Source organism: Anser cygnoides, chromosome 2, assembly GCF_040182565.1.
Source record: "Anser cygnoides isolate HZ-2024a breed goose chromosome 2, Taihu_goose_T2T_genome, whole genome shotgun sequence".
NCBI lineage: Eukaryota > Metazoa > Chordata > Aves > Anseriformes > Anatidae > Anser > Anser cygnoides.
The window spans coordinates 120,549,440-120,571,820 of NC_089874.1; the positions used below are offsets into that span (position 1 = coordinate 120,549,440).

General features: G+C 32.6%; 1 protein-coding gene across 2 annotated transcripts in view; it reads left to right on the top strand.

Moving 5' to 3' along the window:
- SNTG1 (syntrophin gamma 1) overlaps positions 1-22,381 on the top strand; it is a 371,706-nt gene that overhangs the window by 309,410 nt on the left and 39,915 nt on the right. For both annotated transcript variants that reach the window (XM_048072405.2, XM_066992987.1), the window contains 2 exons: positions 5,895-6,011; positions 10,264-10,335. In XM_048072405.2, the coding sequence (XP_047928362.1) occupies positions 5,895-6,011; positions 10,264-10,335 (189 nt within the window). The remainder of the gene's footprint in view (positions 1-5,894; positions 6,012-10,263; positions 10,336-22,381) is intronic.

Below are 22,381 nucleotides of genomic sequence, written 5' to 3' on the forward strand. Positions count from 1 at the left end.
AGGAGAATGATGACAGTGTCACAGTGTCATAGTAGTTTTTTAGCCAAGTTGCGTGAGATCTTCTCACTATTAAAGAATTTGCTGAGAGCTGCTCTGTTGAGAGTGTCAGAGAAGGCCTGAAGCTTCTCAAGTGGCCTGTAAAATGTCTGTGATGGCAGTGGGACCAACGCTCCTGGTTGATAAACCTGGCAGCCAAGTGCACCTGCTCAGCAATGTGTTAAACTTGTGTTAAATTGCTCTGAAGATGAGTGATGTGATGGGTAAACAAGGGAAGTCTCTACAAGAAGTGAGACTTCTCTACAAGAAATGAGGTGCTTTGAAGAAAATAAATAAATAAATAATAAATGAAATAGTATCTAATTCATGCTATTTACACAAAAATCTATCTTTGTAAAAAGAGCTGCATAAGGTCTTTCTTGGAAAAAGTCTTCAGCAAAAGAAAAGCCATACTTCTAAAATGCTAGTCAACTCTACTAAAATAACTAATTCAAACTGTAATGAATTTAAAATCCAAGTAATTGTTCATTGGTTTGAATAATTCAAGGAATGCAAAAAAATAAAAAATAAAAAAAACATTAATGTTGACATTTTGACAAAGACACACAGTTGCCCAATTAATGTTTAAATTGACTTTATCGTTAGAAGAATTTATTTCAATAAGCAGATACTTAGTCTTAAATAAGAAAAATGAGTGTAGCTATTAACATATATCAGTGGATAGTGAATTGAATGGATGAGATAAAATGTTACCCTGGATTAATAGATTATGACATGAAGAAGATTATAAGGAACCTGGAAAACCAAATTACAGATCTTTACCTCTTCAGAAAGCTGTCCTGTTTCCATGTGTAGCCGTTACTTTTCAAATCTGTGAAGGAGGTTGTTAATATTGGATAGATATCTGCAAAGTTCCTTTTAGAGTGTTATTCTGTGCAGCATTTGCCTTGGAAATAACAAATTCCAGTCTAGGTCTGTTATCCTAAACAACTGTCTTCACTTTCATTATAATCTTTTACGTTTAAAAGGCAAATATACTACTTGTTTTCAGTCTTCTATTATCAGTTTTCCATTAGATGGAGTATAAAGAAAAATAATCTTCCATAACTAAGAAATATTTTCAGATTTCTCTGGTACTCTATTTTAAAACCCCTAAATATTTCCTTAAATTTATGTGATGATTTAAAAAAAAAAAAAAAAAAAAAAAAGAGAGAGAAAACCAAACAGAAAACAGAGTACCTATATTTAACCCTGGTCTGGTAAGAAGATGAAGACCTGAGTTCTTTACTGGAAGGAAATTAAACTATATGGTAGAATAGAATGTAAACTAGATGGTACAATAAATGTTTAGTCTTATAATCTCACATGGAATAATGAGTGAACATGAAATAATCTTTTATTACATAGATATTTAAGATATGAAGGTGATCTTTCTCAGTGATAAAACACATAGGATAGAAAGGAGATTTAACAGAGAAGCACTGAAAGGAAAAATTATTTTGCAAGCAATCATTTTACATTTTTATGCATTGGTAATTTTTCTTATTCTAGAGAATCAAAGAATGGTTGAGGTTGAATGGAGGGGACCTCTAGAAGTCACCTGGTCCAACCCCTTGCTTAAGCAAGGTCACGTAGAGGAGGTTGCCCAGGACCATGTCTATTTGCAATTAAAACAAAAAATAGTTAATTTCTAACTGTTGATTTTTAATGAGGTTTATCTGTCACAAAACGTAAGGATGCCAATGATACTTTAAATTAATTTAAATCTAATCTGAATCATATGTAAATTAATTTTTCATTGCTATTTGTCTTCTTCTTACTTGACATTTTTAATATGCATACTGCTTTATTTTAAATGACTTTTTGAAGAAGATAGAAAATAATTAAGAGGAATTAAAAAAAAAAAAAAAGTATTTTTTGAAAGATCACCAGTCTCTTCACAAACTTAAAAATAGCATAGGAGATATTTTGGCTATATTTACAGTTGAACAACTTTTTTCTGTCATTCATTCAAACTATCTACCATTAATTCTTCTGTTACTTTTGAAAAAATGTCCTAGGTCTTTTCAATGTAAGACTCTTTTGCCAATGACTGCATTAGTCTCACACTTTTATTTCTATTTTAATGTGTTTTTCTTGTTTTGTTTTGTTTTGTTTTCTGCTCAAAATTTTCTATAATGAATTTTGAGACTATCACATAGGGACAAGGATATTAAAATCAGGATAGAAGGAATTATCTGAGTTGCTCATCCCTCATCATATTTTTTCCCTGTGTTGTCTGACATATTAATTTGTCTTCTGACTCCACGTTTATCCTGTTGCCCTACAGCATTGTTTCACGTAATATGAGTATGAATATGAGAATTCCAAAATAAAAAGCTGTCAGTACGTCTGTTCTGATCTTTGAATGTCCTCTCTCATTTAAAATCACATAAATTTTACCTTTCATTTTGAGGAAAAATTCTTGTGTTTTCTTTTTACCATTCTTCCTAAAATATAATAAAATTTGTGTTAAAACTCTGGAGAAATCTCTGAAAATATAAAAGATTTTTGTTAAGGCTATTTAAGACATTTTAGCAATATTTTCTACTGATATGAAGGAGAGCAACTTGTGGATTATTTACTTTCTTGACTGGGGTGTCTGTGTGATGTAAATACATACTAAATTAGGAGACTATGGATTTTTGACTGAAGAGAGTGTCTTGTTTTATTTATCATATAGATATAGATTATTTCAACTGTACGTGATTTAGCTCATAAACTATAATAACTTACTGAATCTTTGTTAGTGAACCAGCAGCCTCTACATTAACTAATTTGCGTCACCATTTGATTTTGAGAAATGAGCTGCTGCAGGTAAATTAGAAACTACCAGGACTGTGAAAAAAATGTCTTTTAAGTGGAATGTTATTGCAAATAAAACTTGTTGGGTCTGTTGATTTCTCCTCCCCAATTTCATTGATAATGATCAGCAGTTCATACGGACTCAAAGAAACATTTCTATGATTAAAAAGCTAGCCTCATTTTTAAATACGTAAATGGGCATTCTGTCTATTCACATGCGTCATGTATCCATGGTTATAAACATTTATTTTTAGACAGAATCTCATCAAATTCAACTTCCCAAGTCAAATTTCATTGACAGTTTCAATATATATGTTCATGAGCCATGAGTTTGAAAAGTTCAGATGCCTTTCCAAGTAAATAATTTTATTGAGGTTGTTAATAGTCAAAGTTTTTTTTAGAAGGCAAAATATTTATCAGTAACATAAATGTCTCAAGAATGTAGTCTCTATTTTATCTCAGTTATCAACAGTTTCTCATCTTGACTATGTAAAAACTAGCGTATTTTATCTAACTTCAGTTCAGTGTGTTAGATAAATTTAGACCATTTTAGGAGCATGCAATTAAAATAGTTATCAAGTTTTTGTTCAGTTTTGTCCTGTTTTCCAGAATCTAATCCATATTATTTTAATCCACACATGAATATACACATGCATTCAAACCACTTTTTTTTCTAATTACAATCATACTGCCTTTGCTTAACAGTTCTGCTGTATGTTTAATAGTTAATTAGGTATTTAGTCTGAAGGAAAATGCATTTTGTTAATAAAACCTTAGTGCAGCAGATTGTCTGAAAAATCAGTCTATTTTCTCCTCATGATCTACAGAGGCAACAGAGCAATATCAAATGGAGAAATCGCCTTAAATTTCGTGGCTGCTTTAGTATTAAGGCAATCAAATGTGAAATATCAATGCATCTGCACAGCATGAGTGATTGTGACCTGTTATTCTGATGATAGAAGTAGAAACTTTCAAAAATGGAGTATCATCAGGCAAGATGATATCTTACTGTGTCCAATTTTAAAGAAACAAATCAAAGATGGCACAGAATCAATTCAGTTTAATTAATTTCAAAGCATAGATGTCCTAATTCCTAGAAATTAGAGACCATTCATTCTCTTCCAGTTGCAGAAGGAAAATGTATCAAACTTCTGTAAATAGTAGTACAATTTTCATATTAAATTTACTCCTGTATGTTCCTCCTCTCAGTCACTAAGCTCTACATATTAATAGCAAGTCAGAAGGATGGGTCTCTGTATGTTTCTTGCATTGATTAACACAAAAAACAGCAGAAATAAGGGAAATCTGAATAAACATTGAACTGAAATAATTTAAAACTTCTCTTATTGTAACTGTCAGGTTGTATTTCTGATTATTTTTTCATTTAGGAATTAATAAGATTTCAGAAAATGTGGGTTTTTTGTTATTGCATGATAATGTAGTGTTGAGCACTCTGCTTAATTCTTGAGTATTGAGGCATGGCTGTCTTCTTTTTTGAGTCTTACAAGCTTGTTTGGTCACTGAACCAGCAGATACTTAAACAAATGTTAGGCATTGAACCCAAGATTATATTACAGTATTAATGTTTGCTATTAGCAATTGAATTAAATGTTTAGGTTTTGCTGTAACTCTTAGAGGAATGGACCTGCTCCCTGTTTGTCTACAGACCAGAAAATACTTACTAAACTCTGATAGAGAGAAGTAGTGCAGGCTTTGTACACAGGGATTTGAAAAAGCCATTAATTTCCAATATGCAATAACATCCAATAGAAAAAAGAAAAATCTATTTTAATGTATATTCCATGCAGAATTATTGATGAAAACCCTCTTCTCAATAGCAATGAAATAAACTTGTGTAAATTGCTTTTTAAAAAGTATGCAACATACAAGATTTCCTTACAAAAGAACATAATATATTCATTTAAGTACATATATACCATTGGTAAGCTTACTAACTAATTGACTGTTAATATGATTGTAATTATTTTTGCTAAACTGATATCCTTACATTTTCATTATGGAACACACAGAATATCAGGTCATTTAAGACAAAGAATGCTCCATACCTAATTAATGTAGAAATCAATTTCACAAAGAGGTTTAAAAGTAGACCTATTCCATTTGTAGCAATGTATGAAATACGAGTTCTTTTTTCTATAAAAGGAATGTACACATGGCACACTGCAAGTTGTTTGTTACTATTCATTAGCATGTTTATAAATCAGAATTTCTATGACGTGTCTACTCTGTTCACATGTTCTCCAGAACCTGGCATAATAATTACTCCTGCTATGTTTTACTACTACATACTACCTTAAGGATTTGATATTAAGTTACTCAAACTTAATAGGTGGATAGGTAGGGAATTAGATCCTAAAATGGGTTTGAATGAATCCTAGTTTGTACATCTGTTTCTGAAGAGCTGCAAGTAGTGATAAGAGTTAACAGTATTCTGACTACTTTTTAGCACCATTCAAAACTGAATGCCTGAAAACACTGTTAATTCACTATGCTGAAGCAAAAGAGGTTCAATACTCCAAAATAATTAAATTCTGAATGCGTTCAATCAGTACAATGTTCAAAATATGTGCTCCAGAATGTTTGCTTTATCGATATAAGATAAAATAAGATCCCATGTATCTATCTGTCTGTCTTGTATCTGAAAACTTTTAAGAGTTTCTTGATTTTGCATTCCTGCCTAGTGGTTCCTTACATTTCACTTGCATTAAATTCCTCTGATGTGATTTGTCAGCAAGTATTTAGAATTACTTCAGAGAGCTCTTAATGAGATAATAGAGACAACAGACATCTGCTAGGTATGTGGCTTAGCTTTTTTGTTGTTGCTAGCACAATAAATAGTTCTGAAGTATTTTGATGTAACAGGCTTTCTTTATATAATCGTGATTGTAAGTGAACTGCCAATATACCACATTGTGGCAGTGGTTCAAGGTTTGTAAGATTTGACAGACATCAGCTTACTTGCTTGAAATATTTGCAATTGATTTGAAGAAAATGTCTGAGGAATTTGTCAACACTATTGATTTTTCTGTCAGATAGTCTACATGGGCTGGACGGAAGAACGGGAACAAGACTCCCTTCAGGATCGAATGTACACACCAAAGTTTCTAGCACTGAGGGGATCTTCGCTGTATAAATTTATGGCACCTCCAGTAAGTATATTTCTCAAGCTGAGTGGGCATAAATGTCATTAAATAAAATAGTTTAATGTAACATCTGCAATGCTTTCACATTCAGATATCACTCATTGACCTAATGGCATTGCAGCACTTCCAGCACTGAAGAGTTCCAGGGAATGTGGTATAAAAGTGACAGAAAATAACTGTTCATTAGATGACTGTGCACCTAACAAGCACTTCTTTCCCCCTACTTATCTGAGCACTTAGAAAAATACAATAGAGATTTATTTGTGCTAAAAAGGGGCTTTTCATTTCCCTTTGGCAGGCAGAATAAGCCTGAAGCAAGTTGATAACATTTAAACTAAACTATAATTCTAAAGGCAAACTGCTGCAATTTTTGGTAATACCAAAGCTTTTTGCATGCTGTGGAAATGGCAAGGCTTGCAAAACATCATCTCTGTCTGTAGATTTTATCCTGAATATAACTTTTATGCAGCTTGGCAGCACCAAAAGGAAAGCAGAGAAGTAAATGAAACAGTTTACATTAAATATATTAATTGGAATCTGACTGAGAACACGGTGCAAAATTTTAACTACTGTCTCATACTCAGCAATTTCATTCCACAGTTTTATGGTACATCTAAGCCTCAGTAAATATAGATATCCTCTCGCTAAATTTTAAGCCAGTGGCTAATGAGTCACTAACAGTACCATATTGGCAATGGGGATAGTAGTGTGAATTCATTTTTTTATTGGGTGACTTTTCTGTCTGCTGCTAAAGCCTGCATTGTCCAGATCCAGATTGCACATCCTTCATGTTGGAAGTAGTTCAAAGGTAGCTTACAAGTCTTCATACCATTCTTCAGTCACTATTCTTATTTGTTTAGAAGGTATTTAAAAACATAGTAAAGACATGAAAAATGAAAGTAAATATGAAAGGAAAACTTCATGTATTCAGTGTTGGTAGCTCCCATCAGTATGGGAGCTTGTCTCTCCCATCACTAGCACAGGGAGTTTGGCTCTTGGTGGTGGATATTTTTCAGGATCAGATTAAAATGACAGATTATTCTGTTAAGCACCTTAATTCAAAAGCAGCCTTCCTGACTTTGGTACATCTACATCGGCATTCGCTGCCTGTCAAGTAAAGAGCCCTCCCTTCTAGACACAATGCTGAGTACTCCTGTTGAATACAAAAGAGAATTAGTCTTTTGTAAGCACTGTGGAAGAAACTGCAAGACTCTTTACTGAGAAATTATGTTATTACATTATTATATTATTTCTAGTATTATCTTACATTATTTCTATTGTTAGTTTCCAGATGCAATGTGTTGCTGGTGGATAAATGGGTAACAATGGGTGATGATTAATGGGTATGGAAAGAACATATTTATAATAGGGCTGTGAACCATTCTGGCAATCTGCTGCTTTATGAGACAAAGCACTGATCCTTGAAGAATTTATAGGTCTTGTTTCAGATGAGCTGCAAGCACAACGTTGTTATTGTTATTATTGTTATTGTTATTATTATTATTATTTACTTTTTATTTTAACCAGATTCTGGTTCTTATTCTAAAATAGGAAGACACTTCAAACAGAGAGAAAATTATTTTCTCTTCATGGAGTATGAGGGAACAATAATGACAAATACACTCTTTAAAGGACAAACTGAGGAAGGGTTCGTATAGAAGTACCTTAAAAACACATGTATGTAATGCACACTTACATGACCAGCAAAATGTTCTTCTCAGTTACTGCAGCAGGCCTTTTAAAATGACTTTCTACATGCAAACATTTACACCTAGTTATGTTTGCTATTCTTCAGGTATGTGTGTTCATTTCTTCTAGGGATTACAAAAGATTAAGAGCAAACTTTCAATGCTGCAGTTTCATAGCTTCTAATTATGGAATGCATAAAGTGTTATTATAAGAAGAAAAACACTTTTAATTATATTTGCAATGTAAGCTCCTTGGATTAAGCTGTTTCTGAACAGAGATGTGCCAACTTTTTAACCAGAAAATCAAATTAAACTATATCCCTGGTCTCTGCCAAAGTGTAACACATTAGGGAGGCATGTGTTTAAATAGTATATATGCTGCCTCCCCCACCGTTTTTTAATTTATTTGATCAATAATACTTCTACTTTCCATGTTCAGATACATGAGCAATTCTAATGCATCTTATTTGCATTTTAAACCTTTTATAGAAATTACTTTTTCTTTCTTTCTTTCTTTCTTTTTTTTTTTTTCTGACATTTCTTGGTACGTTTTCTCCTTTGAGTGTGTTGAGTCTGATGGGTTTCATTTTCTTATAGTTTGAAAATTTCAGAGAAAATGAACTTCAATTGAGAAAAACTTGCTAACACCTTTTCTCTTGCTATTCAAGCTTCTGAATTAAGAAAAGAAAAAAAAGTGAACAGAGCAAACAATATATGAATATTCTATGAGTTTCTTAATTCTACAGTTGCTTTTGCTTTGCACATATCTTTATATGGAAGGAGTTTTGTTCTGACCTCAGAAGTCCCCTTAAAAATGCAAATGCAGGAAATGCAGGAAAGACTACTGAAGAAAGGGGAGTTCGGTGAGCTTTTAAGCAAAGCTTCAAGTGTCTCTGTGCTTCAGCAGGAATTGGAGTTACTTTTTGTGATGGGGCAATATGACATCAGCATGTATAGCTGGTGCTTTGGGCTCAGTGGAGCTGTAGCAAGACTCATCTCCCCATTCCTCTGATCATGGTGAAAAAGTTCATTTCATTTTCTGTCCACAGTAGAAGTAGATTTATTTTTTTTTTGACAAAAATATTTTACATGTCTTTTGTCTAAATAGCTTCTTCATTCATAAGGATTGTATATTTCCAATATTTTTTCACTTCCTCACTCTATATCAAACATAACTTGTTGACTCTCAGTATTTTGTCACTTCCTTCATTAGATATCTTATTTAATACCCATATTGCAATAAGATGGTAAAAAGTGTATTTGAAGATGACTGCAAACAAATAAAATTCCAATAGATGACACCATATTTTGAACTTTTAATTCTTGACATTAATTTCCTCAAAAGAGATTCAATTTTAATAGCCTGTATACCTAAAAATTAGTTAGGGACAGAATTTTATCATACATCACAAAATTGAATTGATCAAGAAAGTTCTATACCAAGGCATCCAAACCTACATATGTTATTCAGGAATACTGTGTCTATTCATGGTGATTTTCTCTTTAGATGAAAAATAAATTTGTCTTATGTAATATTTTCCTCTTATGCTGTGGATACTATTTTATGATATATTTTTCAAAGAGCTTTGTATTTTTAAATCTTGAAAAACAAACTTCTTCAACCTCTTTATCTCTTCTAACAATTTTAATGACAGAACTATCTTCCTTTGGAGCTGGGCCATTGTTCATTACTTCCTGCCTTTTTTTTTTTTTTTCATATAGAACCTCGATTTCTATTCCGTTTTGTGTATTCTTCTATCTATTGAGACTGACTAATTCTCCTCTTTCCTTCTTGCATTTTTGTTGGAAAGTTATTTATAGATTGCTGTTGAACTTTTTCTGATTAAATATATTAATCTATCCCTTTTTACCTTGTCTAACTGTGATCCCGTACCCTTGCATCATTTTACTAAGCTCTATGTATCTCTGTTGAAAATAGTTGCTTAAATTTGATACTGTTAAAAGCAATTGTTAAGTCCTGAGAAAACAAGAAGCAATAGACTATTATTCAAATCTCAATTTGTTGAAATTTAGGAGAAGATTCATCTTGGTAAGGAAAAAAGGAAATGTAGATTTGCCTGTTTTGTTTCTTGTTAGTTTTTTCACCTAGATTGCAAGATATATATGGTAAGTGTCTAGGACACTGCAAGGTTGGAGGGTTCTGTTTTATGGTTTTGGACCTTTGCAAACAATGTAGGTGATTAGAGCAAATCACTTGTTATAAGTAAAGAACTGGGGAGGAATGGGTCTCTGTGAGACCATTCAAGAGCTGTATCATGTTGGCATATCAATGCAACCCCCACTAGCACAGGTATAGAGCAGCCTGCATGCAAAGCTACTTGAAGGTACAAGGAAATAGGCAGGATATCTCCTCAGCACTGTCTGGATGCAGCAGTCTAGTACCTGGTAGTTATTGCTCAAAATAAACCATAGCGGATGTAAAAGATAGGAAGTTTTAGGGATAGATTATTTATTTATTTATTTATTTTTAATAAACTTAATTTTTGAAATAAAGAAAAATAACTTGCTTTCTTTTCCTGTTTTTTTTTTTTTTTTTTTTTTTTCCTAAGGTCACAACCTGGGATTGGACAAGAGCTGAGAAAACATTTTCAGTTTATGAGATAATGTGCAAGATTCTCAAGGTATGATTAAAAAGTGTAAAATAAAATAGCACTTTGTCAGAGCAGTTGAGAAGCCAGAGTATAACACTGCAACTAGAAAATCCATGTGACCATCTTGCAGAAAAAGATCAAATTTTGTTCCTTTGAAGTCAATATCAGAAGTCCTGGTGTCACTAGATACAGAGCCAAAATCTATAAGGAATATTTTCAAAAGGCATTGCAAAATTGGAAATAAACTGATTTTGACTGGAAAGCAATTTTATTTCTCCATAACACAGTATGGGTTTTCTACTGGAAAAAAAAAAGAAAAAAAAAAGTTTTATAGTTTTACTTTACTGGCACATTCAACCAATATAACATTTATTCTTCTAAATGAGGAGCAAAAGAAATAGGGATCAATTCTGTTGCTTTCAAATACCTTGATGCAACTCATGGTTGCAATGTAAATTGCATGAAGACTGACAGCAGAGTCCTTAAAACTCTGAATACCATTCTGAAAACTTTTGTCCTTTTTTTCCCCCCATTTCTTCAGTTTGCCTCAACAGTAATAAATAGAAAAGCCAAATGAAATATGTTTAGAAAGTTAAATTTGTGAGTAGCGACCTGCACAGGGCCATTATGGTACATTGTATTTAATTTTTCATTCTGAATTCACTCAAAAATAATATATATTGTCTTGTCTCTGTTTTTAAAACAGTGAAAAACAGTTTTCCAGATGTTCAGCGTGTGGGGAAGGAGAAGAAAAAGAGATGAAAAGTTGTCTCTTTCCATTCATCTGAAGTGCTTTCCTATGTATTTTATTATTTATTTATTTATTTAGGTCCAAGTTATATAAGAGCTAATATGGTCTTTTCTGAAGTTTCACCTAGGCAAAGGCTAGCATCATGAAGAAGTATGAACAAACTTATTTAAAAAAAAAAAAGAAAAAAAAGTATTTCCTTTTGGGAAAACCTTATACTGATGTACGTACTACATTTCCTAGTTTTTGTAGCTCATGTAGGTACATACTCCATTCCTTTAGGAGGCAGATTAGAGGTGGAACAGCTGTAATAAATTCATTTTTTTTTTTTTATATCAGTGACTTCAAAAATAAGAAAGCAAATTTATAACCTGAAAAAAAAAAAAAAAACCCTAAATCAAACAGAACAAACAAAAAATCCACCTGCTAGTAATCTGAAACAGAAAAGGTAAGAGTTCTTGTACTACTGGTTTGGCTGTGAGGTCTGGAGTCTTGGTTAAGGAGTAGCACATTCTAAATGCAACGTCCCTTCACAGTGGTATGTCCTTTAACTACCTAGTGTGTGTAAACATTGATTCTTTAGCAGTGGTCATGTAGGGAGAAAATTAACAGAAACAGCTATTCACTCTGTAAAGACATTGCACTGAGAAAGCAATATGAACAATGCTCTTAAAACACAGCCAGGCTTAGGGAGAGATGGAATATCTCACTTTTGACATGCACCTTGTCCTCGTTTTCCTTCCCTCTGAAATCTTCCTTTGTTGGTACACTTCTCATTCATTCATTTTTTGCCATTTCCTTTTTTTTTTCCTCTTCTCCATTATCCCCTGTTCTTGTATACGAACGTAGGGATTTTATTTTTCTCTTTTCAGCTGTATAGCAGAAGTTAGTCACATAAGACAAGAGCTAGACCAGTCAGCCAAGTCAGCCCACAAAGCAGTAAAATTTCAACCAGTACCTTCCTGGCACTGTTGTGCAGAGGTACAAAAAAAAAATAACAAATAAAATAAAATATGCTCTTCTTTCTTATGACCTAGTTCTTCAAACTGCCTGTAGATCCTCCATTCTCAGTCTTTATTAACAGAGCATGTCCCAGAATAGGGACAATTCCAATTTAAGTGGTATAGGAATATCACTGATGTATTTCTTTATTATGTAACTCATTCAGTTATTCCTTTATTGTCTGTAAGCATAGTCAAGCTCATAAGATATTAAGTGTTTCGAACAATATTTTTTGTCTGCCTAAAAGCTCTAAATAATTAAAAAATAGTAGTATAAAATTCACTTCAGTGAAATTATACCTTCTGAGATTGGGGTATTGATCTTCACCTTCTTCTAGTTTTCTATAGCAGATACTATAGGACTTAAGAATTGTTTCACTAAATGTAAAAGCAAGTGAAACCAGAAAAACAGCTTTCCTTTACTACTAGAACACTGAGCTTCTGTAGAGACTCAAGTTTTTGTTAAGCTTTTCTGCCAGCATCATAAATGTCTCAATATTAGCAATGTGTGTTTTTAGACACATTTGTACAAAACACATTCTCTGCATGGATATTACCAAAGCAGAGACAACTTTTTTAAAAGTTAGTTTGGTACTTTGTGATCACCTTCAAACTTCCTCCCTTTTATTGTACCTCTCATGCTGCTTTCATAATAAATTGGCTTCTCTTGGAGAATGAGTTGGATGGTAAAATGGTAGACTAACAGGTTTTTAAAGAGGTAATATTCTCAGGGATTGATAGATAGTATGATAACTTGGAAAGCCTGATGAAAAAAAAATGATGAAAAGAAACCTGGACTCTTCTACTACAGACTGTTCCTTCTCCTACACTTTCTGTTCTTCCAAAGAAGCTACTGAGTTCATGTCATTCTTTTCAGAAATATTGAGAAGATAGAATTGTTCTGTGTTTCTACTTCATAAGAGATAATCATATTTCATTGGGCAGAGATAAATCCAGGAAGATGATAATGCCATTTGCAGAAGAATATAGTTACTCAGTGTCTCTGAAGTGGGTTTAGTTCCACATTCATGTCTAAACTCAAATTATTCAGGCTACTCATTTACTAGATATAAGTATCATAAAACATTCCCAGGTGGTGGAACACCACATACTCTTAATTATTTTTAATATGATCGCTACCTTGGATTTCGGACCAAATGGACCACCTAGCACTTACCCAAACAATTCTTGGTGTGGCTTCAATGTTATCACGATTGAAGAAACATTTTCTAATGAGCTGTTTTCCCATGTACATCCTGTTTAAGAAGGATAAAGAGTTTCACAGTATGAATGGTCCTTGCCAGTAACTATGGTATGAGCAAACAGTCCCATACATGCTTTATTTATTAGTACAAATGCAACTTCTGTGGCCAATATTCACTTTAAGCAGCAGGACTTGCAAGTGGTCTGAGTAAACCTTCATATGAATTTGCCCAGGAGAAATAATGTTTTAGAATTAAAGTTTCCAAATTGTGTTTCCTTCTACATTGATCAGGCTGTTGAGTGTACTTAGAAGGTGGATAAAATATATTGTCTACATGAAGGACTGAATGTGTTCACCAGGACTGCTGCACTATCGCTGTGGAGACAGGAGGGATATGGGTCTTGAGTCATGTCTTTGTGAAAGTGAATTAGCAAATGTTATCAGACCACTTACTAATCAAAATGTATCTGCATATCTGGCTTGTTTAGATTGGAATGAGATGTTTCAATAACTTTTTCCATATTTAGACTTATAATCATTGTATACTAGCATGCAACTTTCACCCAAGCACTGTAGTATTTTCTGCTGCTGTATTCTGGCAACTTTGATAAATGTCCCTCATGCAACAGGAAGAGACCTTACTAGTAAATCTGTCTGAAAACGTTTTTTTTTTTTTTTTTCCCTTCTTCCACTTCCTAATTCTAACTAAAATTCTGATGAACTTCTGGTGAACCAGAAAAAAAAAAAAATTAGAGAGACTTAAGTTTGTCCTTTTAAATAGTATTGTAATTTTCCTCAGTTAGAGAAACTTGAAGTTTCTCTCTATGACAGAAGCGGTACAGTGGAGAATAAGAACTGCCAGATCCTACTGAATACACATTAATATTTCATTATTTTTTTTAATATGACAGAATGCTACTTCTGGTGACAGTAAAATATTAAAAGTACTAAATAAATATTAACATCTACAGCCAGCAGAGGATTTCACTGATATAGTCATCAAAAAGGGAATATAGACCAACACATTAAAGAAAACTCAGAAATCAGCTGTCACCATGACCAATGTTTTCTTCATAGTTGCCTGCATGTGTGGAGTATATGTCCTCTTTTATGTCCATTCCAAAGGCTTCTCATAAGCACTATATGAAACCGAGGTAACATTCAGTTTTTACAGTTCTCTCATCCTCAAGGCACTTAAAAGGCAGAATCTCCTGCAGCTTAATCAGAGATGACAGAGGTTATTATGTGGCTTAAAACTAGTGGATTAATATTTATTATAGACCACATAGTAAACCCCTATTTTGTTGTCACTGTATTTTTTTTATTAGATTACTAGGAGACTTAACTTATACACAACAATAAGTCAGTATTCTTAATGTGATTACAACCTTCTAAATAATCAGATACAACAGTAAAAATTGAAGCATAAAAGCAGATTTTAAAATGCTCTATTTTGACTTTGAAAAACAGTTTTTTTGACATAAATTCAGCAAATGAGCACTGATCCCCTAATATTTGCAATTTAAAAAGTAAAATAAAATAAAAATAAAATATCACATTCAAACACTACCAGAACAAGTGTATTATTTAAAAAATAAAATAATAATAATAATAATAAAAATATGTAGAAAGCCTTCAAACAACCTTGTAAAAATATGTATATTACAAGTATAAAAGTCTTCATAGTCAATATTTTGGGATTGAAATGTTAATTTTTGACATGCAAATTAAGTAAAGCAGACTGAGTACTATAATCACATTTTAATTATATTGGACTAAATTATTCACTGTGAAATAATGGCAAACATAGCAGTGGTCTATGTCCAAAGGAAAAGGGACATTAATGAAAATACAAATAACTTTAGGTCTGGAGGAAAGATATATGAATTGATAGGCATAAGAACTAGTTAATAAAAATGTAATAGGTCTGTTATTATGGGTGCAAGTACCTTAACAGAGAGAGAATAGAGGGCACTGAAGAACTCTTTAACCCTTAAAAGAAACAGGTAGCAAGAACAATCGGTAACTAAAGCTAGACAAGTTCAAATTGGGAAGAAGTTAGGAATTGTAACAGTTCTGATGAATGGAATCAGTGGAATAAACTGGTAAGAGAAAGTGATACTTTTAAACCACTTTCCTTTTTGTATCAATTGTATTCAAACTGATACTACTGGGACATCAACACAGCATATGAATGAAAATCTGCAATTCATGTTAAAGAAGTTTTCTGGCAAGATAATTTGATGATACCACTTCTGACATTAAAATGTATCTATGATTCATTTTCAACAGAATTGGTGAAAATGTACTATTTGCTATGAATAAATATTGCTATTTTATTCTGGAAGAATCCTGTTTCACCCAGTCCTCTGTTTTGAGGAGTAAAGAACCATTAATACCCAGCTAATTCCAATGTTAGGATTGATCAAGACTTCAAAAATTGAAGCCATATTTAACTATCTTTAGAAATAAGCAGATGGCCTTGGCTTCTCCAGCACTTCAAAGCTGGTTGAATTGAATATGTCTTTTGGTACCTCCTACATTTTTGATGTGCAGTTAACTTGTGTGCATCTTTTGAATATGTGTGTGTGCAGGTGCATGTGTGTGTATATTTAAAAAAGGATTATAGTATCTTTAATAAATTGCTGAGTAACTTTGTTATTAAACTAATTTCTTGCACAAGGGCGATAGAAAAAAAAGGTGAAATTATTCAGGTAAATTGTGAATTAAAATAGAAAATATTACATTTATGTTCTAGCAAGTTTGCTTTGTTTACTTGAGTTACGAATGCTCTTCAGCTTCATCCAAGCACCTCGTTATAATTGTGAGAAAATGCTTTCTATCTTTCAGTCACTCCCCTCTGTGTTGTCCAAAACATTTGGAGATTTACAATAAAAAGCATATTTTATTTAGCATAAAACAGGAAGCTTATTCAGGTGTCAGATCAGATCTGAATTGAAATGTGATGGTAGTTATGAAAAGAAGTCTATGCTGGCAGTGTGTCAGAATGGTGAATCGCTGATGTTTATATCTGAGGTCATTCACATCAGTGTAGCTATACTTTTCTTACTATAGTAGTAATTAGGATCAACTCGGTATCTCAGATGACTTGTGTTTCCTCCCTCATTTTTTAGCTGTTAGTGTATAAATTGCTCAAATGCAGCTACGTTATTTTTCCCAATTGAATGTCCTGTAATTTTGTTCTTCATCCCCAATAAGTCACATAACATCTAGATCTCATCTAGGAAAAATAGACATTGTGTTTTGTGGGGAAAAAATAATTTCTATTATTGCTTCAGATATTTTTAATAGGAAAAGGATGATATAGAATCATAGGAAACTACATAAAATGTTTATATATTAAGATAAAGTTTAAAATGAATGCCAATAGACTCATAAATATTTAAAGTGAAGGTACAGACTATATTTTGAGGTGTATTATTAATATAATTTGGTCAATGGCTAAGGCTTACATCCTGGTATGATTTCAATAAAGTACTTTATGCAAATTCAAAACTGCTTAGGAGGTATAAGTAATGGATCCCTTTTATGAACAGGTTAATACTGCATCTAGGGAACATTACATTTTCAGCCAATTTTGACACTTGTAAAAAAGTGCTAAATTGTTGAGTGTTTCACTTCTAAGTAGTTGAGGTAATTTTATGTCCTGCTGCTCTATATGTTAAGTATATTTAATGTTTCCAAAGAGAAGAGGTTCTGTTCCCACTTTAACTTGTATTACAGTTGTGTTATAAGATAACAATAAAAGTAGAAGTCATAAATGTTCTCCTTGTCCACCGGCATTAAAACCATCATTAAGTTGTCTTCAGCTATACAACAAAGAAAAAACTGTCAGCTGCTAGTGTCATTCAGTACTGAAATAGAGCTGCTACCAAGGCTGTTGAATTTCCATCATTGTATCCTTTTAAGCATAAGCAGGTGTGTAGCTGCTCCTACCTTGAATAGAGATGCGTACTAGATGACCACATTTCTGACCTGATCTTCCTTTTATTCTGTGGTTCTGTATGTGATGTCAATTCATTTCTCTTTGATGGGTACATAGTGGTAGAATTCCTAATTCTGTTGTGTTGTTAATTTGGATACATTCAATGGGCCTTTTTTGAAAGCAGACAGTTTTATTATTGCATGACAACTACCACTGTATAAAGACTTCATAAATTTTTATTTGATTCAGAAAAGGAAGATGTTTCAAATGTAAAGTTTCTAAATAAGATTCTGTTTCTCTTTAATTTTAGATATATTTTTTAATGGAGGGGGTATTATTATTATTATTATTTTGTATAATATTATATTTTAGTAGATATATATCAGTAGATAGTATAAACTGTCTACTCTTGGGAAAACTCAGTCAGTTGAGTTTGGCTGTGGCAGCCACCGTTAGAGTCTGATCCTGCTTCCTGGAAGAAGTAATAAGATAAACGCACAGAAAAAAAGGGAAAAGAATAACAAATACAGAAGATATATACTTAAATGATTCTTGCAATCTCTCTGTTGGTTAAAGGCATCAGTTCTTCCCTCTTCTAAGAAATTTATTTCTTATTCTTCCAATATCTGTGCCCTTTACAAGGGAGACCTTTAAAAGACCTTTTCTTACCTTTAAAACAAATGCATCTAAGGTTGGAAAACAAACAAACATATAGATAATCATGTAAGAATTATAAGGACTTTTCTTCCACCTGATTTCTCCTTCCAGTTTGTCTTTGAATCAGGTGCTTCTTTTTGTTTCTTGGAGAGTTGCATAGTCACCTGAAGGAAGAATAGTGTATCCTGTTCTCATTTCTTATGAGCAGTAACGTAACATCCCCTAACAGCTGGGAAAAGCAGGGAAAATTCTTCTTCCCTTACACGATAGAGATAGAGCATGTTCAGAAAGAAATCTTCAAAACAGTATCAGTCAAATTTTGCTCAGAATGTCTGTATTTTGCAGTAGATCTTTATTTATTTTTGAGGACAGCAAATGTTTCCTCCCATACCAGAAGCAGACACTGCAGTTACAAAGGATGGATGCTCCAGAGCAGACCACAAAGGTGTTTCAGGGGTCGGTTCTCTTTCTTTGTATGTTCTTTCGTTTGTTTGTGTATGACATGGATGAAACAATTTCATATTTTTCCTAAATTATTTCACAGAACTGATTGAGCTGTTTTAACTAAAGTTGAACATAAAAAATATCCTTAGGCTGGCAACTAGTATGGAAAAAATGATAAGCACAATTACTTAAATTAGGGAAACTTGTAAACAAGGGCTTAGAATGCTAATATATGACTATATATATATATATATATATATAATATATATCATTACTATCGGTTATTGAAATGTTTACTCTTCTGGGATCTGTTCTCAAATTTCATTTCCAGCCAATAATGCCTCAGAGTTTGGAAAGGTACAATACTTTAATAACTCTCCAAAGAGGCCATCAGCACATTTTAAGTTTTTGCTTGTAATTACCTTGCACTCTGATTTTACTTTAGGAAAAAACAATTACCAATGCTTCTCTGGAAAGTATTAAAATAGTTTTTTTTTGTTTGTTTTGTTTTGTTTTGTTATTTGCCTCAAAGATTAATTGTCTTTATAAAAACTTTTGAAAATTGTCCTCATATAGCATTAAAATGAACACATTTCTGGGTGGAGGTTATTAAGGAACAAAGAGGTACAATTATGGCACTGACTCGGGAGAAACCTATATTCAGACTCTTTCTCTGAATAAAATAAGTCTTTGAGCCTGCATCATCTTTTCATCAGGCAGAACAGGAAATTAATTTTACATTCGAGCTTAGTGATTTACCTATTAGGTTACAAAGAATGAACATTGTTTCTCTCAAGCAATCACAAAGATGTTTCTAATGGAAATTTAATTGAAGCTAAAATTTATCCTGTACTTGTAATGATTTTTCCCCTTCAGAATGCATATTTTCACAAAATTTGAACATTAAAAAATATTCTACCCATTGTTTTGTTTATCTGACATTCTGTGTCAATTTAAATACATATATTTATACAATTGCAACATTTTTTTCCTCATATTTTTTGACTTTAAAGTTCAGAAGGGTCAAAAAAAAAAAAAAACCTCAAGACATATGCCTGCATGCAGATGACATAAGGTGTTTTTTTTCCTTTATTATTTGATTAATGAGGATAAGTTGGAGAAAGAGTATCTCTTTTTTTCAATTGAGTGAATCTGTTCCCTGCTGCCTGTAAATGCTATTAGAAACATCTCCATAGCAACTAATGGTGATGCTTGAGAAAAGTGTTCCCAAAGTTTCAGATAAAGAAATAGATCATTAGTATCCCTTAGAAAGAAGTATTTTGTTTATGTAGGTGGAGATAATAAGTGAAAGGTGGCAAAAACAGTAAAATAATCAGGGCACTGATGCCAGCAGGTGCAAAGGCATGATGTGATTATTTTTTACAGTTACCTTGGTATTATTTTAGAGTCATTCTTGAATTGATGGGAGAGAGCTTTTTGTCTTCAGAGAATTTAGATGCTAGATTTGAATCTTGTTTATGATAGGACAGATATCTTTTTATTTCAGGAATGTCTAAAGTAGTCAAAAAAAAACCAAGTTTTATTTTCTCATGATGCATTATTAAGAATTATATCTAATATTGCAAACATTAATGTTTACATCATTTTTACAGTGGAAATAAAACTTACTTAAATGTCAAGGTCTTTTTTTTTGTATATGTAAATAACTATGATTGAGATGGTTTTGAACATCTTACAGGAGATGGTTTTGAACATCTTACACAGATTGTTGCTCACACCAAAAACTGCTTACCAGCATCACTAATACTACAGTTCAACCTCCAAATTACTTTGTATATTATGTATAACCTATATTTAACAGGTAAACCAGTATTCCAGGCAGTTATTGAGTATCTCCTTTTGCGTAAAAGTCATGCCATGAGCATGAAGCAGGTAGACTTAGTTTTGTTTGACCTTTATAGAATAGAACAGTGCTTTCCCTGACAGTAGTAAAAGTTAAGGGTCTCTTGCATCTTAGTGAATTTAGCTGAGAGCTAAAATATGAGTATTCAGTGGATCCATCACACATAAAATGAAAAGATCCAAGTAATCTAAAAGGAGTACTGTTGCTTTTGGAGAAAGCAGTATTTTGAAGGAGGGAAGATTCCCTCTGCAGAAGAGAATATGATGTCACTACTCAGTGATAAAGAAGTACTCTGCCTTAATTTGAAGGGACCTGCCTAATGAGCCATGCTTGGTTCCCTTTAGACAAATTTATTACTCTCACTTAACATGGACATCATTATTAATTAGGCAAGCAGGAATCATACCATACTGTCAGCAGAGATGCTGGATTACCCTGAAGCTGGGTGTAAGCCAAAGACTTTCCCCACAGCTCATCCTTCAGCAGGGCTACTTTCCTTCCAGTAGGGAATTAGCATAGTGCTACAAGCTTTGTGACTGTTCCTCTTCAGAGAGTCGATATTAATTCATACTGAGAACATCAGGGACAAATGGTACAGATGATCATTAGCAGTATGAAAGAGTAGTTACAAAATAACATGAAATTAGCTAATGTCCATCATTGACTAGTGAGTGGTTATAAAAATACAGATTCTCCAGCTTTTGAACTGGAAACAACATATTTTAACTGAAGTAACTATTCTGTAAAAGTCAATTAGTGAAGTTTCCTTCTTAATCCAGGCTTGTTTTTGAGACTCCTGACAGGTTTATCCTAAACTCGCAGAGTTTAGGACTCCTGACAGGTTTATAGTTGGGATTCCTAAGACAAAATTTCATATTGCTACTTTTCCAAGGACATTTGAACAGCTGTCTTTTAACTTTGTATACATATTGTTTCCTACATCTATTTATATCTATAAATGAAAACGTTTAAATCTATGATATGGTATATAGGTTTCACTTTTTACATACTTGAGTACAAATGAAAACTTAAAGAAAGGTCTCATAGCAAAAGGGAGCAGAAGCGATACTAAAGAGAGCCTTGCAGAGTCATCAAATTGTTTTTAAACATAGAACAAAATACCACTAAGAAGGAAATGAATATCTCATTTGTATGGTGACAACTCATTGTAAACTAAAATATACCAATTAAATTTTTCTTACCATGCACTTAACCATAGACATGGATATCAAAATCACATGTACATACAGATCATCAGATTACAATTAATTAAAAAAAAATAAATTTTTGTTCTGTGGAAAATGTTTATGTTGAATTTTGTTTTCGTTCCAAATAAGAAAAGTTAAGTTCCTGTAATATTTCAAATTATTTTTCTATGCTATTTTTCTGGTATGAAGAAGTTTTGTTTTGAACTTTATTTTTCATCATTTTTATTACTTTGCATTACTCTGTTTTGTTAATGAATATATTGTGTATGTTATTTGTCACAATTTGATGTAGTAGTTGAAATATTCTAATTTTTTTGTATGTACGCCACCGAGAGGAAATGCTATCTAATATTGATTAGATCCTCTCTAAATCCAAGTATGTCCTCATTTTAATATAGAAATAGCAAAACCATGGCTTAATATTCCAAATCCAGTTTATCTCTTCTTTCTTGTTTCATCTTCTAGGATTGATGAAATACTTAATAAAATTTAGTACAATTACTGCTAGCAATATTGGTAATAAAATACAAAAGCCTTTATTTAATCACTTCAAAAGACTGTTCTGAGATTTTTGCACTTTTCAAACACATTTTATCAGAGATCAGTGTCAGTATAACTATTAACACTTACGTTTTCACAGTTTCTAAAAGAAATCAACACTTTTTCACAGCCAACATATTCTTCGCAATAGGAAAAAAAAAGACAGTGAGAATGTGAGTCTCACAGTGTAACTTAAAAGCATCAAACCTTAACTGTACCCAGCTAAACACAGGTAGGTATTCTGGAACCAAGAATTACACTTCCTTCCATTTAAAAACAGGGCCTGTTAGTTCAATTGCTTTAGTGACAGTGATTCCTGTGATCCCACATAGTTCCATAGAGTTGTTTCAAAAAATGCCAGTTTCAGGCACAGTTGAATTATTATTTTTTTCTCTATTGGCTATTGTTAAGAATAGTTGAAGATGAGGTTGAGGTATTTTTTAGTTTCATCCGAGGTTATAGGT